The 18424-nt window shown below is 33.4% G+C and overlaps 1 protein-coding gene across 1 annotated transcript; it reads left to right on the top strand.

Annotated features, from left to right (window-relative positions):
- Window positions 1-16107: 16107 nt before the first annotated feature.
- Window positions 16108-17840, top strand: LOC144564964 (putative xyloglucan endotransglucosylase/hydrolase protein 12). Its single transcript, XM_078314572.1, has 3 exons — window positions 16108-16368; window positions 16980-17173; window positions 17300-17840. Exons 1-3 carry the CDS (start codon window positions 16252-16254, stop codon window positions 17685-17687), a joined length of 699 nt encoding a protein of 232 aa, XP_078170698.1. The 5' UTR covers window positions 16108-16251; the 3' UTR covers window positions 17688-17840.
- Window positions 17841-18424: the final 584 nt, after the last annotated feature.

Raw genomic sequence — 18424 nt, 5'->3', positions numbered from 1 at the left:
AGCTGGTTTACATTCTAGCATCCCAACCTCGGCAAGTAAGTCAATAATGTAATTTCTTTGAGAAAGAAAAATATCTTTGCTACTTCGAGCTACTTCAATCCCTAGGAAGTATTTCAAGCCACCCAAATTTTTCATCTCAAACTCTTTAGACAGTTTTGTTGTTAGCAATTTGATCTCCTCATGATCATTACCTGTAATAATCATATCATCCACATATATGATTAGTACTGTGAGTTTACCTTGATTCCGTTTGAAGAACAGGGTGTGATCGGAGTTGCTTTGGTCATACTCATACCCCTTCATTGCGCTACAGAACTTGCCAAACCATGCTCTAGGAGATTGTTTCAGGCCATACAAGGACCTCTCTAATTTGCACACCTTTCGCTTTGTTTCGGAACATTAGTACCCGGGTGGAAGATCCATATAGATCTCTTCTTTTAGGTCACCATGTAAAAAGGCATTCTTCACATCAAATTGGTGTAGTGGCCAATCAAAATTTGCTGCAAGGGATAAGAGGACTCGCACAGTATTTAGTTTTGCAACAGGTGAGAAAGTTTCTTGGAAATCAATTCCATAAGTCTGAGTATATCCTTTGGCAACGAGGCGTGCTTTATACCTCTCAATTTTTCCTTCTACATTGTATTTTATAGAATAGACCCATTTACACCCTACAGTTTTCTTTCCCTTGGGTAAATCCACTATCTTCCAAGTTTGGTTTTTCTCAAGTGCATCCATTTCAGTTTCCATTGCTTTTACCCATTTTGGATCTTTAATAGCTTCCTCTACCCTTTCTGGTACAACTTCTGACGAGACTTGATGTGCAAAACTTCTCAAGGGTTCAGCTAGTTGGTCAGTTGTTGTGTAATTTGCAATAGGGTAGTTTATTTCTTTACTTGTTCCATCTTCAGGGATGTACCGTTTTGGTGGTTTACCTCGATTGGTTCTTGGTGGTAATTTAGATTGTATAACAAAATTTGGGTTCTGTGAACTTACCTCATGAATATCCCTGGGAGACTCTGAGCCATGTGGTTGCAGTTTGGATTGTATTACTCCTCCATTACTCACATCCATTTCTATCCAGAAATTGATTCCTGATTCTTCAACATTCTCATACCCTTCTCTGACTAGGCTCGGGTCTGTTGAACTCGGGTTTCTGAGTTCGGATCGGCTATAACACTCGGGTCTGCTGAGTTTAGATCAGCTATGGTATTCGGGATTGCCGGGTTCGGATCAACTGTGGCATTAGGGTCTACTACGTTCGAGTCTGCTGGGTTTGGATCAACTGTTTCAAAAAATGGGCCCGCTGAACCAACTAAACTACTAAATAGCAGTTCGGGTTCACTCTCCATCTCCCCCTGAACAGGAACTTGGTGTTTAAAAAATGGTTCATTTTCAATAAAGGTTACATTCATTGTTGTGTAAAATTTTCTAGTTGACGAGTTGTAACATTTATATCCTTTCTGGTGTGATCCAAAACCCAAAAATACACACTTTTCTGCACAAGGTTCAACTTTGGAACGAAACTTCTTTTGAACATGAACATACACGATACATCCAAATATTTTAGGAGGCATATTTAGAACGGAAGGAATGTTTACATGATTAGCTAGCCTTTGTAACGGAGTTTTGAATTCATTGGTTTTTGTAGGAGCACGATTGATCAAATATACAACAGTGGACACAGCATTATCCCAAAAAACTTGTGGTACATGATTTTCAAATAGAAGTGATCTAGCGGTTTCAAGAATATGTCTATTTTTTCGTTTTGCAATTCCATTTTGTTGTGGTGTTCCTACACACGAGGTTTCATGCACTATTCCGTTATCTTTAAAAAAATCTTGTAAATTTTTGTTAATGTATTCCTTACCATTATCACTTCTAACCACCTTTATTTCTTTCTCAAATTGTGTTTTTACCATCTTGTAAAAAATTTGAAAAACTTTGGGTACTTCATCTTTGGACTTAAGAAGGTAAAGCCATGTCATACGCGTACAATCATCAGTAAAAAGAATGAACCATCTATAACCAGATTTGGATACAACTGGAGAAGGGCCCCAAACATCGGTATGAACCAAATCAAAAGGAAAAAAAACTTTTATTCAAGCTAGGATGATAAGTTGCACGGTGGCTCTTGGCCTTAATACAGGTTTCACACACAAAGTCTTCATTATTTAAACCTGAAAATAAAGTAGGGGATAACTTTCTCATATACCCAAATGAGGGATGCCCTAGTCTCCTATGCCATAACCACACTTTTTCCTTCGAACTCTCAGATTCACTTCTTGCAATGCATGTATGACCCAACTTCAAGTTGTCCAAGTAATACAATCCTCCCCGCTTAGTACCACGCCCAATAATCTCCCTTGTCAAGATATCCTGGAAGATAGAAAAATCAGGAAACATTGGGACTGCACAATTCAATTATTCCGTAATCTGACCAACCAATATCAGTCTAGTAGATAAAGACGAAACAAATAGGGTATTTTTAAGAGTTAACGATGAAGAAATAGGTGCATCACCCATTCCTTTCACGGGATAAGAAATGCCATTTGCATTCAGAATCCCATTCTTCCTTGGTTCAATAATATTTACAAAGTCTTTTTCTGAAAAGGTCATGTGATCGGTTGCTCCAGAATCAATCACCCAATTTTGCACGTTTTGGACATCACAATTATTTTCAGAGATTGAAATATTACCTTGAGCCAATTGCTTACCTGCTATCCCAGAGTTAGAACCCAAAACTAACCGGTCCGAAGGTACTGTAGTTGTGGCATGCGCTGCTCCATTAATCTGACCCGAGTCAGAGGCTTGACCCGAGCTGGTTTGGGTCTGTTTGATCAGCTGATCAGACCCGAACTTGCTGCCTTTCTGGTTCGATTCTGCTGGTCCAGTCATGACAATAGCTGCACGCCCTTTTGGACCATCTTGTTTCCATTTTTTCTGGTCTTTCCACCATTCAGGATAACCAATCAACTTAAAACAATTTTCTCTAGTATGTTTTGAACCCCCACAATGAGTACAACTATATTTAGTTTGAGTTCTTTCTTGGTTCGGTCCAGGTTTAGTGAAAGTCAGATTTACCTCAGCCGGCTTATACCCACGAGACACCAAGGCCATCGGATTGTTTCCTACTTCATCTCCCTTCATCATCACCACCTGGTGCATTTCTTCCCTTCGAACCCGCGCAAAAGCCTGCTCGACAGTAGGGAACGAATTCATTTGAAGGACATCTGCTCTCACATTGTCGAGACGATCGTCAAGCCCGTCTAGAAAGGTGTATACTCTATTTTCTTGAACATAAGAGTTAAACTTTTCTATGTCGCTGGTGTGCTCCATTGGATTCGGGCGTCGAAAGTCAATCTCTCGCCAAAGAGTTTGCAACTTGCTGTAATATTCTTCAACCGGTTTACCCTCTTGCTTGAGTTTTGCAACTCTCTTGTTTAAATCATACACTAGAGATGCATCGTTGCCGTCGAAGAATGTAGTAGCTATTGTGTCCCACACATCTTTTGCAGTCGGAAAGCGGATGAAGTTGCCAATTAGCCTCGGTTCAAGTGAATTAATTAGCCATCCCTTCACAATTGAGTCATCAATACTCCACTTTCGAAATAGAGGATCTGCTGGCAGCGGTTGACCAGGGACCCCAGTGATGTGTCTCAACTTATCCCGTCCTTTGATGTACATTTCTACCACCTGGGACCACAACCCATAATTGGTACCATCTAGTTTCACGGAAATAGGTGGTGCAGATCCTTCGGGTGATGGTGTGGTGTTAGGAGATGATTGTTGTAGGATGATGAGTTGGGTTAACTTTTCTAGGAGAGCAGCGATATTTGAAGTCTCTCCTACTTCAATAGTTTTGATAGGGTTTTCAGGAGGTACCTCTGCCATTATTTATGATGACAGAGATTGAGTATGCTGCTAGGAGTTTTGGAAAAATCAACAGCGGAAAACAACAGCATCAGGGTAACTCCTTAGAGCGTTATAATTTGAGAAATCGAAGAGGGGACAAGAAGGACTTCAATTTCTCAAGTTATACCACCAGGTCACGCCTGCTCTGATACCATGACAAAAATATCATAGCAGCATCACAGAAAAGAGAATCAAACGAACACAGAGATTTTAACGTGGTATCACCTATAGCGCACTCCACGACACACACACCCTCTCAATATTTATTTCATCTCAAGATAGTTTTGTTACAACACACACAACTAGGGGTGTTCAAATGGTTCGGTTTATTTGGTTTTGAACCGAACCGGTAAGATTCGGTTTAAATGGTTTGGTTGTTCGGTTGAATTGGTTCGGTTCGGTTGATTTTGTGACTTAGTTCGGTTTAAATGGTTCGGTTCGGTTTTGATTTTTCAAAACCGATTAAACCGAACCGACCGATTTTATTGATAGGGTCAAGACTTCTAGTATTATTTTGGTTCATTAATCAAAACCGAAGTTTAAATTGGTTCATTAATCAAAACCAAAGTTTAAATTGAGTATTATAGATGTATTGAGTTTTGATTTTTGAGAAAGTTCGGTTCAACCGAACAAACTGAAGTTTAAATCGGTTTAAATGGTTCGGTTTTAATTCGGTTTGCTATTTTAGTTCGGTCGGTTCGGTTGGATTTTCAAACTTCGGTTTTAAGTTCGGTTTGATTATTTTAGTTCGGTTTAAACCGAACCGACCGTTTGAACACCCCTACACACAACACTTCAAAATAATTATTTTTCTCTCTTAATTTTCTGGTTTGGAGAGGCTGAACTTATAGGGCTGTACACGCATACAAAAGGAAGGAAATCATGTGCACACAATCAAGAAACAAATCACACAATCAGGAAATAAATCTCCAGCTAGCAATATTTGGTAGATCCCATAAATGCAGCATAGTATCTTGAATTATCTCCAGGAAATCTTTGGCCGAATTCACCTTCTTGATTTTCTCCTCTAGATCTGGTGTGGCACCAACTACACGTGTCAGCTTGTCATTCCAACAACTTATTAAGCAATACATTAAATTTGATTATTGATTTCATATAGTTTTAGGACAGTCGCAACACAATCACACAGCTACAGTTTCAGGCTTGTCTTAATTCTTCCTTCTATTTCTCTGATTTAAAATTTGATTATTGATTTTACTGATGAATCTTTACTAACAGTTATATGCAGATTTAAATATTAGTGCACACTTAGAAAATTGATATATTTAACTACTACTCATTTGTTATTCTTTTTGAAGTGTATCTGATATATCACATACAATAGTAGGGGTGGCAACGAATCAAACTTATTCCAGTTTGAGTTTGAGTTTGAATGAGATTCGAAACAAACTGATTTGATTTGTTTAATCAAATTAATTGCGAACTACAAATTTTTTGAAACGAAGTCAATCGAATTACGAACTACAAATTTTTTTGGTAGCCCTAGTTATACCGGTAGTTTATGCATTAGTTTTCTTCTCACTGAACAAAATTCACACAATTTTCTTTTACCTTTCACAAATTCACACTAATGGATTATGGGCCAGTTCAAGATTTTCTTACATTTTATGTTGTTGGATTGATTAAAATCATGGCATGTACCTAGCTAGTCAAATGGAACTTATTTCATCGTTAATTTGTTACGCTGCTGAAACATTTTTCTATTATAAGTCATCATTATATTAATAATTTTGAGCTGTGATATAATTTTGGTTCTTGCATTATTAAATATTAATGGTTGAATCCATTATTTGCATTATTTGAGATTCGAACCTAAATAGTTCGTGAATCAATTTCAAACAAATTATATCCAGTTTGAGTTTGATTTGAATAAGATTCGAACAAAATTAGTTTGATTTGTTTCAGAACGAACTAATTTTGAATTGAATTAAACTCAAATCAAACTCAAATCGAATAACGAAGTACGAATTTTTTTGTCACTCCTACATACAAGTCATAAACTAATAAGGGATTACGAGAGCGTCGTTGCTAAAAAATAAAAATTAATCAGATATTGGTAGAATAGATGGGCTTTAAGTCTCGGCCTAGACTGACTTTTGTTCCAAAACTACATCTAGGAAACACACCCTTGGACCTTTCTCTGATTATAGGCGGCACAAGCCCATTATTTAGGGATTGGATTTTGTCCAAATTGTCATTCAAAGTCATGCTTAAACGTATCAATATAAATCGGACGTCTAAGCATGAGTTTGAACAAAGTTTAAATGGCTCCTTAAATTTGAATTTTTATACAAATTTTGATGCATATCGAACGGTTCAAATCCGACTTTAGATGAGACTTTGTCCAAAACCGTTTGGACAAAACTCCCACCCCATTATTTAGTGAGCCGGAGAGTTTGCCTTTTCTATATGCAGCGTTCATATATAGCAAAAATAAATATTCATTTGTTGCATGTTGTATTACATATTGTACAGTTATTTTCCCAAAACACTTCTTTAAGAAGCAACTTTAATTCCAACAAACTTTTGCTTATCCAACATTGTAAAATAAAGTGTATATCTTTCAATTAACAGATCAATGAATATATAAATATAATATATGTTTGTCTTGTTGGACTCCATATACCTGCATCAATCTTTGAAATTTCATACTGGAAATTAATCCGTCCGTCCGTGCGTACTGCACGGCAGAGGATATCCACTTGTTGTTAGCTAATTTGGAAGCCTGGAATATATTTTGGTAAAGGGAATTCCGAGGAATCAAAATATGTTGTTATTATGGAGGAATAACAGGAACCTGTTACTGATCCCAACCGTTCAAATTTTTTTATATGCGAATCTCAACAAAGAAATTTTTTCATGCGTGAATTAATCTAACTGAAAATCAACTGTTGGAATTGAAATAACAGGTTCCTGATATTCCTCTAGAATAACAGCAGATTTTGATTCGATTCCGAGAATCGAAATTAGGACCTCAAGCACCACAAAGTCCATGTATAGATCTAATTAAATGTTGAAAACTACATTCGTCAGTTTATTGGGTCTTATTGGATTCAAATTCGATATGAAGTTTAGATAATTAAGGGCACAGTTATTTTGAGATATATATTTTGCCCTTGTGCTTAAGAAATTTCATACTATTTTGTCAAAATATTTACTTACATTGATGTTTGTTTTTATATCGATTATATATCATGAATGCAATTACTATATTCTGTGCTTGAAAATCACAACAACAAAGTAGGTACTTTTTGCGTGAAAATCACAACAACAAAGTAACCCAATTGGAATACACTATAAGTACTCAATTTGGATCTGTGGTTGGATGATTCCAGGCTTACAGCTTTTAAATAATTCAAATTCAAATTCGTTCGCCAGCTACTTTAATTGTTTTGACTTCTCACCATGCAATAAGTTTTTCTCAGCTCTCCATTATAAATAATGGACATCTACTGGTTTTAGTTTAATATATACTAGGTCAAATTTATAGTCTAACATAGGTAACTTATAGATTCATATACTGAAAAAACTAGTACTACTTGTCTACTTAGGGATTGTTTGTTTGAATAAACAAATAATCCATTTCAAATTTGTAGGTGAACTTCCAATAGCTGCATTGTTTGTGTAAACAAACAATCCACTTCAACTTTGTAGCTAGGTGAATTTTCGATAGTAGTGTAATACTTGGGAAATATTTTTCTCACACTGGGGAGTGGGGGGTAATTGTAAATTTGTAATCAACAATCCACTTCAGATGACCGTACGATTATTCCTGTAGTTTATTGAGGAGGTATCTTCGTACCGCACCAATGTTCCCAGCTAACATCCCAAGAAAGATGGTGTATTGATCCCTATCACAATACATAGTAAGTGTATTTAACATTCCTGTAGTTTGAAAGATTGTGCTATGCATGCTAATTCATTTTGTAAATCGGTTTGAACGGTTTGGATTAGTCGTTCGAAGTCGATTTGATAGGTTTTAGAGTTGGTGTTATATAGGCTGAAATGACACTGATGTTATATTAGCCAAACTCTTGATTAGTTACAATGTTATAAGTTTATCAAATTGAAAGTATATTGTTAATTTATTTTAATTAATTATGAATCTTCAAAACTTCTATAACAATATTTTTTTAGATTAATTATTAATGTCGTTAGTGGCTATCCCCATTAATTTTGACATTTTTCAAATGAATTAGCATGCATAGCACAATCTTTCTAGCAATTTACACTAATAGTTCAGAAGAAACAAGAACATAATTCTTTTGATTTTGATTTTTATAGATAAAAAAAAAAAAAAAAACAAGAGTAACACGAAAGGAGGAGCGTCTGTCTAGCTTCTATTAATTTTCATGAAATCTCCTACAAATTTCTATATTAGTTATATTATTTGATAATTACAGGTTCCAGATTACGGTATTAATTTTTACGAATCAATTAACATCTAAATATGGGACCGCATGTGCCGCCAAAAAGAAGAATAAATTTTTGTCCAAAATAGGACGGATAAAAGTATAACTTTATATGCCAGGGAGCTATATATATTATTTTTAGAACAATTTTAATATTTGATCTACAATTGAAGCTTTTCTTGAACTTAATTTTGTCTAATAATTTTATACAAATACTTAATTTAATTTTCTGTATTTTGTTTGACCCAAATCTAGAATATATAGCCTAGTTTGTATAAAAAAATTATCGGAATATTTCCAACAACATCAACTATATATATAGAAAAACACACGTAAGTATACTCTTTGTTTTCCAATAGGACACTACGAATCTACGATCATTAGCCGACGTCGATCGGACTACCATAGAAACTATTTCCATCTAATATGGTCATATTCTTAGAATCATGCTAATTAAATCCATTGAATATTAGATGAAGGAAAACGGTTTGCCTGGGCAAAATCGAACACGGTTCTTCGATAATTGACTTGGGAGATTTAAATGAAACCTGCTCATTAGGTGACAGACATGCATTGGTCCACAGATCTACTTCAGACCATCTAACCATGTGAAACACTCATGCATGTGAGTTCAAATGAAGTTCCTCCTAAAAAAATGAAAAAAAAAATGTTTATATTTAAAATTAGAAAGAATAATATTTTTTTTTTAAAGACTTGATAGCAGCTATCAAGTAAATGCAAAAGAACTGAACTTATTGATTATAGATCATAAAATTATGGTAGAAATCATTTTAATGTGGACAAAAAAGTCTCAATATATAAATTTTTTATTTTATCCTACATGATTTCAATATAGAGATCTAATTAAGCGGATCAAATAAACCAATAAAATCTCAAAACTCAAGATAACTTTAATATCATATTGTCAATCGATCAGTACTGTGCATAATATTATAGACCCACTCAATTATTGACACTATTTATCATTATTTTCCCAATAGCATGATTAATTAGTACAAGCAATTCACCGGACCTGACCAACCCGGCCGTCCGATCAGATCAAACTGACCCAAATAATAATGGATTTAAAATTTATTCGGTTAGATATGGGTTGGATTTTGATATTAATTAGACAAATGCAGATGTTATATATGGATTTTTTTTTTAATTTGGTGAAAACTGATTCGCCCCGCATTTTTAGTTGAATGTATATGTCAAATATTTTTTAGAAGAGCTCTAAATTATGTTATGAACCAACTTAGTTTTGAAAATAAATTAAATGCATCGTTGAAGTTGCGGCCATTTTTATTAATACTCTAAAAAAAGATTGCCCCGACCGCCAAGCTCACGGGCGGCCCAGATCCTCTAACAGACTGCCTGGGGGCCGGGCGGTCCTCTATTTTTTTTTTTTAAAAGATCTTGATATTTTGATTTAAATAATTTTGTGAAGAAAAAGTTTTATTGTATGCCAAAAGTTAAGACATTTGATATATTTATGAAGTGATGTCGTAACTCTTTATAACTTTGATTTGATTTGTCAGTTGGATATCACAAGTCTAAATATAACACTAATTAAGGACTTGGCCTTGATTACAAAATTTTCAAGCTCTGACAGCTTGTTGATCTTCTTCTCTTTATTTCTGGTACTAAAACAGTAGTTTAGAGCTACTAAAATATGTTTGAACCTCAAATTAGATCTATGTTCATGCAAAAGCACCCTAGATTGACCTCTAGTATGGTATCAAGTCCAAACTCAGCAGCCAACCACTAGGCAAAGGCCACTGGTATAGAGTGCAATGCACTAAAAATATCAAATTTGACATTTGCTGATAAATCAGCAAGTATGGATTGATACATGGACCAAACTGCAAAAGTGATTACACCAGCATATAGAGCATTCAAAAATACACAGAATTGACATAAATTTCAATTTATTTGGATTTTTCTACAGTTAGTTATGAATTTCCAAATTTTAGCTTTCGAAAAAACTTTAAACAATCATAACTTTGGCTAAGAAAGTCAGATTTGCACATATCACCACTTTTCAGAAAGGGGGGGACGAGATGGATCCGAATATCGCCCGAGGGAAATCCCCGGGCATCCAAAACATCATAATTTCACAAAAATATCGTTTAGTGCCTCAAAAATTCAGTTTAAGTTTTCATTCAACAGTAGGCATACAACGATCGGTATTTTGTTTAGTCAAAAGCCTAAGCGATTATTCAATAATTATCCATATAATTATTTTAAAATGTATTTACTATTTATTGTGTTTGTTTGCCTATCTCCGAGCAAATGGTATATGTTAACAATAATCAAATAATTCAATTATTCTCTAAAAAATAAAGAAGTTGACATTATTGATGCAATCTAACCATATTTCCTTGTGTATATTTGAATAAAATAAATTATTAAGAATCAAGGTCAAGTCCTTAATTAGTGTTATCTTTAAACTTGTGATATCCAACTAACAAATCAAATCAAAGTTATAAAGAGTTACGACATCACTTCATAAATATATCAAATGTCTTATTTTTTGGCATACAAGAAAACTTGTTCTTCACAAAATTATTTAAATCAAAATATCAAGATCTCTATAAAAAAAAAATAGAGGACCGCCCGGCCCCCAGGCGGTCTGGTCCCTAGCAGACTGCCCCTTGCCCGGGAGGTCTGCTAGAGGATCTGGGCCGCCCGTGGGCCTGGTGGTCGGAGCAGTTTTAAAAAAATCTTTTTTTAGGGTATTAATAAAAATGGCCGTTGAAGTTGTCTATATTTTTTTTTTCTTTAAAAAAATTGTTTATTCAATGTTATATTAATAACATTGTTTAACGAATTATATTCTTGTTGTTAGTTAAAATATGTTGTATTGAATTATATAAAATGCTAGTGCAAGAATACTTTTAATTTGAGATTCCTATTGAATTTTTATTTATGTTAGTATTTGTTGGGTTTATGTTTTATATAAAATTTAAAAAATATTGATCATAATTACTTCTGCTATTATATATATATATAATACTTTTTTCAAGACCACGCCAAATCTACAATCTAACTGTACAGGTTCAAATGGTTTTAAGTTCATATTGTTTTTAAGCTTTATATGAAAATATTTCTCTAATTTTGCTCTTTTATTACTTAGTTGTACTCAATCGTGAGAAAAGCAAAACTATCAGTACTTCTGACAAGGCAGCATAATATTCCTTCAAATTTATTCTATCAACTTCTTCATTTTCAGAGGAATTCAAGTTCAACTTTTGAATAGATTTAAAAATAGATGATATATTAATTATTATATCATGTTTTAGCTATATATATTTGTATTTTTATGCCAGGACAAGCAATTAATATAGAGAGAAACAGCCAGCAGTATACTACTTAAAATTTTCGATGTCACTAGCTTAGTAAATCAATTGTTATATATATAATTAAATGTACAGGCTAAACGTGCATGAGACATGGAACAGTTACTTTATTATCCTGGTGGTCGTACGTGCTGCCACTAGATAGATAGATAGATAGATAGATAAAATAAAAAAAAATAAAAAATAGGTTACCAAATTTCAACTGCCAGCTGGATCATGTTATAGGGTTGCATGTAACGTATGAATGTATGTAATTACTTAAACTAGCTTCTCTCTTTGGAGATTCTTTTTTACGAGGAATATTGATTTCATTTGCCGCAAAGGCTTCTAATTAATTGACTATCTGTTAATTGGTACTTTGGTACTCCATGTACCCGACCTTTTTCTGTACAGTATAGTAGATTAAATCTTTTTAATGTACTGTATCTTTTAGTTTTTCCTTATATTTTTACTAGCAACGACAGCGCTTTTTAATTTTTTTTAGTGATGTCATTTGTCATAAAAGGAAAAGCACTTCTGGAGTGAACCTGCATGCAGTAATTAAAGAATGCTACTTCGCCGATGCAAAGTAATTTTGGTATTTTGGGATATATTTTCTTAGAAAATAATTTAGTTTGTCATTGAACTTTTGCCTCCAACGCGCCAGCTAATAAAGATAGATTGTGAAATATGCAAAAAAAATAAAAATAAGTAATGTGCAAATTTAATTTTTTTTTTTTACCAATTTTACACTTATTATGATAAGATAAATTTGTATAAAGTTCACACTTATAATTTGATATAATGTTCCACTGCTAATCTTTGGCGCAGTTATTAATTATCAGGATCACATACGAGATCAAAATATCTTAAATTAACATAGCTAGCGCCAGTTCATCAGTTATATTATTTCGAGGTCAAAAAGGTAATTTTAACTACAGTAGAATACCGTTGTGCAGTTTACGAGGTCTTACAGAAAGATTATAAGCATTGAAGATACTTTATATATATAGTCAAGTGTATAATATCATAAAAAAGTAGCACTCAACGACAATTACTGAATAGCCTGCCAATTGACATTTCTCTCTAATAAGTTAATCATGAATTTTATCTATTTAGAAGGTTATTTCACATGTTATCACATGCATTTGGAAGTGCACATTCTCCTATATCCAGTGAAAAGCTGGTTGTGATGCATAATCCCTCATAATAACTGATCTTGATACAGATACTATGATGTTATGATTATTTAATCCCTCAAACTTCCAAACCGGCATTAATCCTGGCCTGTGAAACCACCTTTGAAGTCAGACAATGGGGTGCATATTGCAATGGTTAATATAGACTACACAGTTAGTTACTGAGTAATAATTGAGTTGTACATACCTTTCTTATTTTCTTTCTCTTATTATTATCTTTTAATATTCTGAGATTAAATATGGTCCGTTGGGCCTTGTAATTATATTTTTATTAATGAAAAACCGTAAAATGGCTACTTGCCACCTTACTCTAAAAAAAAAAAGATGTTATGATTATATATAGCTTATTTGACCTCCCGTTTCAATATATGAAACGGGCATTTGATATGCCTTTTATCAAAAAAAAAAAAAAAATTTGTAGCTTATTTGTTTTTTCTCAGTTAACTATGCGCTTACATAACATGCATATACATGCATAGTATATTTTTTGGAGTGAGGTTACTGTACTATACATATATAGTGCACTTCCGTCCGTACTATGAATTCATATATTTATTTTTAAATAAATCTAAATAGTTGATATAAATCATAAATTATGATCTCAATATAAAAATGTGCTTGAATGCCAAATTTTATTTTTTAGAATTCATTTACTATTTTTTTAAAATATGTACAAAACCACTTAATCTAAATAATTTAGACCGTTCAAAAGTTTTATTTTGTATCTATTTAAAAAAATATATAATTTATTAAAAAAATATAAAATTTTGTCTATGAGAATATTTTCATATGAAAATCATAATGAATTCGGATCAACTTATTTAAACTTTGAAAAATGAAGATATAGATTTAGTATGGGTCAAAGTGGACTATGTATAGTACCGCCTCACTCTATTTTATGTATGTGCATATACATATTTGTGCACGGAAAAATAGGCATGGTGTCGTAATTAATTTTGTTGGAATATATTTATCAAAATTATATTTTAATTGTTGGAATTACTCTTCACAATAATTCAAATATAGTGATCTAGTTAACCACAACTAATGGTACATAAATGACCGTTAAGTACTTCTCAATTTCAAAGCTAATGCATTTAATTAGAAAATTTATCTATTCAAAAAAAGAAAAGAAAAAAAAAATTGCAATTCATAAATTTCTAGCTCAGAGAAAAGGCAAATGTATGCATGTTAGCACGTGGAAAAGTGGTGCTTGATACATTGCTTGACTAAATCCCTTTCTTGGCGAGATAGGAGTAGGTACGATGGGCATTGGACCTACTTTTAGGTTCAATTAACTTTAACATCGTAAGATTAGTATTAAGATAGGTACGCACGGAAATTGATACAGACTCGCACGGTTTTTAATACAGAGCGCACGAATCTTAATGCAATCTAATGGTCACTACACCCATCGAACCAAAGTAGGTCCGATGGGCATCGGACCTACTCTGAACTCTTTCTTGGCACATGGTTTATCATTTAAGCTAATCAATTGCTTAATACATTCCAACTCTGCGTCCTTAATTACAAATTAGAGATTATACCGTTGTAGTATCAGCTGGCCCCCTTTGGTTGCGGATCTGCATAATATCTTCTATGTGGACTTGGTGCAACATTAGTTCCTATGAAATTTGTTCAAAAATGAAAATCATTCCTAAACAAGAAGAGCATATATATACCTCGTAATATATGTTTGACAAATGATGGTTGCAGATATATTGCTTTCCCTCAATTACTTTTTCCAATATATATACCCTAGTCACTTAGATATATAACTACTTTGGATAATTTCACACTTTTATTTTTTTGTGGTCAAAATTAAAAAATTATATACAAAATTTTAGCTTTCAAGAGATAAATTTAAAGACTAATTTGTCCTACCTTTTAAGATTTTCAATCAAAATGCCCTCCTAAAATTATTAACAAATTGTTTTTGTAGGACCCTCATTTCTCTTTCTCTCCCCCTACCTCATATTTACTCTCATCAGTTTTGGCGTTTTTTTTTGTTAATAATTTTAGAAGATGGATATTTTGATTGAAATTTTGGAAAGTAGGATAATTTGTAAAATTTCCCTCTAATTAGGTATATATCATCTAGTCTTCGGGAAAATAATTGTTCAAATATTCAATTCAAAACTAATTCGAGTATAAGAATAACTCAAATATTTAATTCAAAACTAGTTCGAGTATAAAAATAAAAGTTATTGCTATTCAAGTTGATAATGAAGACATCATGTTGAATTATAGTCACTTCAAAAACTTGTATTACTAAATAAGCTAGTGCATAGCTAGCAGAGTTATTTTCAAAGTTAACAATTAATTAGTGCTCTAGTCGCTACAAATTTATTATTTTTCTTACTATAAATTTACAACTCATGTCAAGACTGAAATAGAATATTGTATTCTTATTTACTTCATAAAATGTCAATTTCTCTCAAATTTATGTATCTATGTTTTAATATAAAATGGATTTAATGTCTTAATTTCTATAGTTTAGAGACTTAGGTCATGTTTGGTTTGTGAAGTAAAATTACTCTATATTAAATTGCTTATTTCGAATTAAGATAGATTAAAATAATTATATTTAATTGGAATTTGGTGAAGTAAGCTCATAAAGATGGAGAAAATTGCAACATGATATTACACTAATTGCGGGACCCACATATGAAATAACTTACTCTGGATTACTTCAAATATTATTCCATATTCTTCAAATTTACTCCTCGTTTGATTCCTTGAAGATAGAGTAGAGGGTAATTTAATTAATCCACTATTTACTCCACAATTAAACATGACCTTAATTTTGTGTGCATTTTCCTCACACTTATGTACGCATATAATTTTTGAAGCCCAATAGGCAATAAATAAGTATGTGTGCATATAATTATTATATTGAAGCTCTAAGCACTAATGTGTGGACCAAACCTATCTAAAAATAAAAATTCTCATTAAAATTGCCTGATCCGCTATGAACGCGTCAACTCGTAGTACATAATATAATATTCCATATCTCATGCAATGCCAACCCAATGCCCTATGAGTAACGGTCAAATTTCCTTCTATCACTCCTTCCAAAATTATATAAACCCTACTCCCCTGCACTTTCTCCAACCAGATTTGTAGCAAGCCAAAACCCAAACCCTTTCAAGTTCTATCTCTCAAAGAACAAAATAAACCATGGCATTGCTCCCCAGTGGCGGTAACCTCAAACTATTTTTCCAACTTCTAGCAACTCTAGTTACACTTTCCTCTGTAACAAAATTTGTCTCAGCTGGTGGTTCAAACTTCTATAGTTATGTTAATACTATTTGGGGTGGAAATAACGTTCAATATCTAAATGGTGGTATAGATTTGGCGCTATCGATGGACTTAAATACTGGTTCAGGTATCGCATCATCTCGTGAGTATCTATTTGGGAGGTTCACTATGCAGATAAAGCTCCCATCAGGCAACTCAGCTGGAGTTGTTACCACTTTCTATGTAAGTCATGTTCTTAATTAATTATCTGTTTTACCTGGAAGCCTATGTTGTACTGTAAAATACCCTTATTATAATCATTTCTGAGACACTGTTATTTAATAACATGCAACTTAAGATTTTGTTTTCATAGTTCTAACCAGGTGACAATACAGTTTACTTTCGTTTATGAAAAAAAAATGATTGATGATGTTCAATCATTCTACGAATTGTGAAATGATAATTTAAAGAATTCCTTAATTTGTCTTTTGCAATACGATTGGTTAAGAAAATTATTAGAATGCACCCTGAACACAAAATCCTACTATTAATTATACGATTGAACATGTTTAATGCTTCTGAGAGGGAGATACCAAACACATGGAGAGATATGGAGAGATTCTTTTTGTCGATATGGTGAGGATTTAGATGCACGAAAGATACTGAACTTCATAGTTTGACTACAATCCCAACTGCATTTGGACGAAGCGCATGGTATTATTTAATTTGGAATCCTTAAAAAATGCAAATAATTAAGAAGGTAAGATATAATTAACGAGGTATTGCTTTTCCTATATACTGTACTGTTTCTTTATGATCCCATGCTCACAATCAAGTATCAATTGTCATAATAGTTTGCATCATCGGGCGAGAAACACGACGAGGTAGACTTCGAGTTCTTGGGGAATAGCAGTGGACAACCCTACATTTTGCACACAAACATATTTGCACAAGGGGAAGGAAATAGGGAGCAGCAGTTCTACCTCTGGTTTGATCCTACTGCAGATTATCACAACTATACCCTCGTTTGGAACCCTAAAAACCTATTGTAAGTAAAAAAAATCACCCCATTAATTACCTAAAGTTAATTATTGGTTATATAATGATGAATAAAACATATCATGATGATATATTCCGAATAGTTACTTAACAGTCTATCATTCTATCGTTTCAGATTCTTTGTAGATAGTAAACTGATCAGAGTATTCAAAAACAACATGGCATCAGGCGTGCCGTTCCCACACGATCAGCCAATGCAGGTCTACAGCAGCATATGGGATGCCGAAGATTGGGCAACACAAGGTGGCCGTGTCAAGACCGACTGGTCTCTGGTGCCATTCACAGCCCACTACAAGGATTTTGATGTGGACGCTTGCTATCCGGAGTATGATTATAGCAAATGCCAGTGGGATTTCCCTTACACGTACTGGTACGACCAAGTACCCGACTGGACACAACAAGGGGTCTTAGACTGGGTTAAAAGGGACAAGATGATCTATAACTACTGTAAGGATTCCAGGAGGTTCCCTGAAGGACTCCCCTTGGAATGTACTCTTCCATAGATGCACATATGAGAAGCATCGATCGTCTATTTGTTGTGTTTTTGTTCTGCAATAACCATTTGCATTCTTTTTGTATTTAGAAAGAAGTTTCATATTAGATGTGCTTGCACTTTGCAAGCCGGATCTATATTAGTATGAAAATTAAGATTTATTAGATGTGATGTTTATTTTAATTTTCTTCCTTTCATTTGCATAGATGATAGGAACGTATTTCATCATGTGATCATATATAGCATAATACTGGAATTATTTGTATGTCATTTTTTAATTAATGGAAAAGGCATTATTTATGAAACTTAATTTTTCATAGCGAAAAACATTGATAAAAAATACTGGATTGATTTTAGCAGTCTTCTATTCATTTGAAGATGCGAGCTTATTTATTCCTCATTGTAAGTAGAAATACTTTTGGTATTGACCTGAGCAAAAAGGTTAAGAATGGCCCACAAGATTATGGATCAAGAACAATAATTTACGGCCCAATAAGAATGGGAAGGTTCAAGCTCAGCCTAGTCCTTAAACAGACTCCGGATCAGTCTTGCATTCACATTTCACATTGACAAACAGCATACATTCTGTGAACTGCTACTTAAGTTGGTGCTGTTTTGAAAGAACAATTATTTGCTTAGGAAGGCTAAATTATTGCAGTGAAAGATAGAGACTAAACGAAATTAAAAAGGAGAAATAACAAATAGAACACATTGTCTTGTGACTGTTTTAATATATCAAATCAAGGC

This window comes from Carex rostrata, chromosome 14, assembly GCF_964058835.1.
Source record: "Carex rostrata chromosome 14, lpCarRost1.2, whole genome shotgun sequence".
NCBI classification, from domain to species: Eukaryota; Viridiplantae; Streptophyta; class Magnoliopsida; order Poales; family Cyperaceae; genus Carex; species Carex rostrata.
Note: the sequence above shows the minus strand (reverse complement) of the source record. Positions and strands in the feature narration are given on the sequence as shown.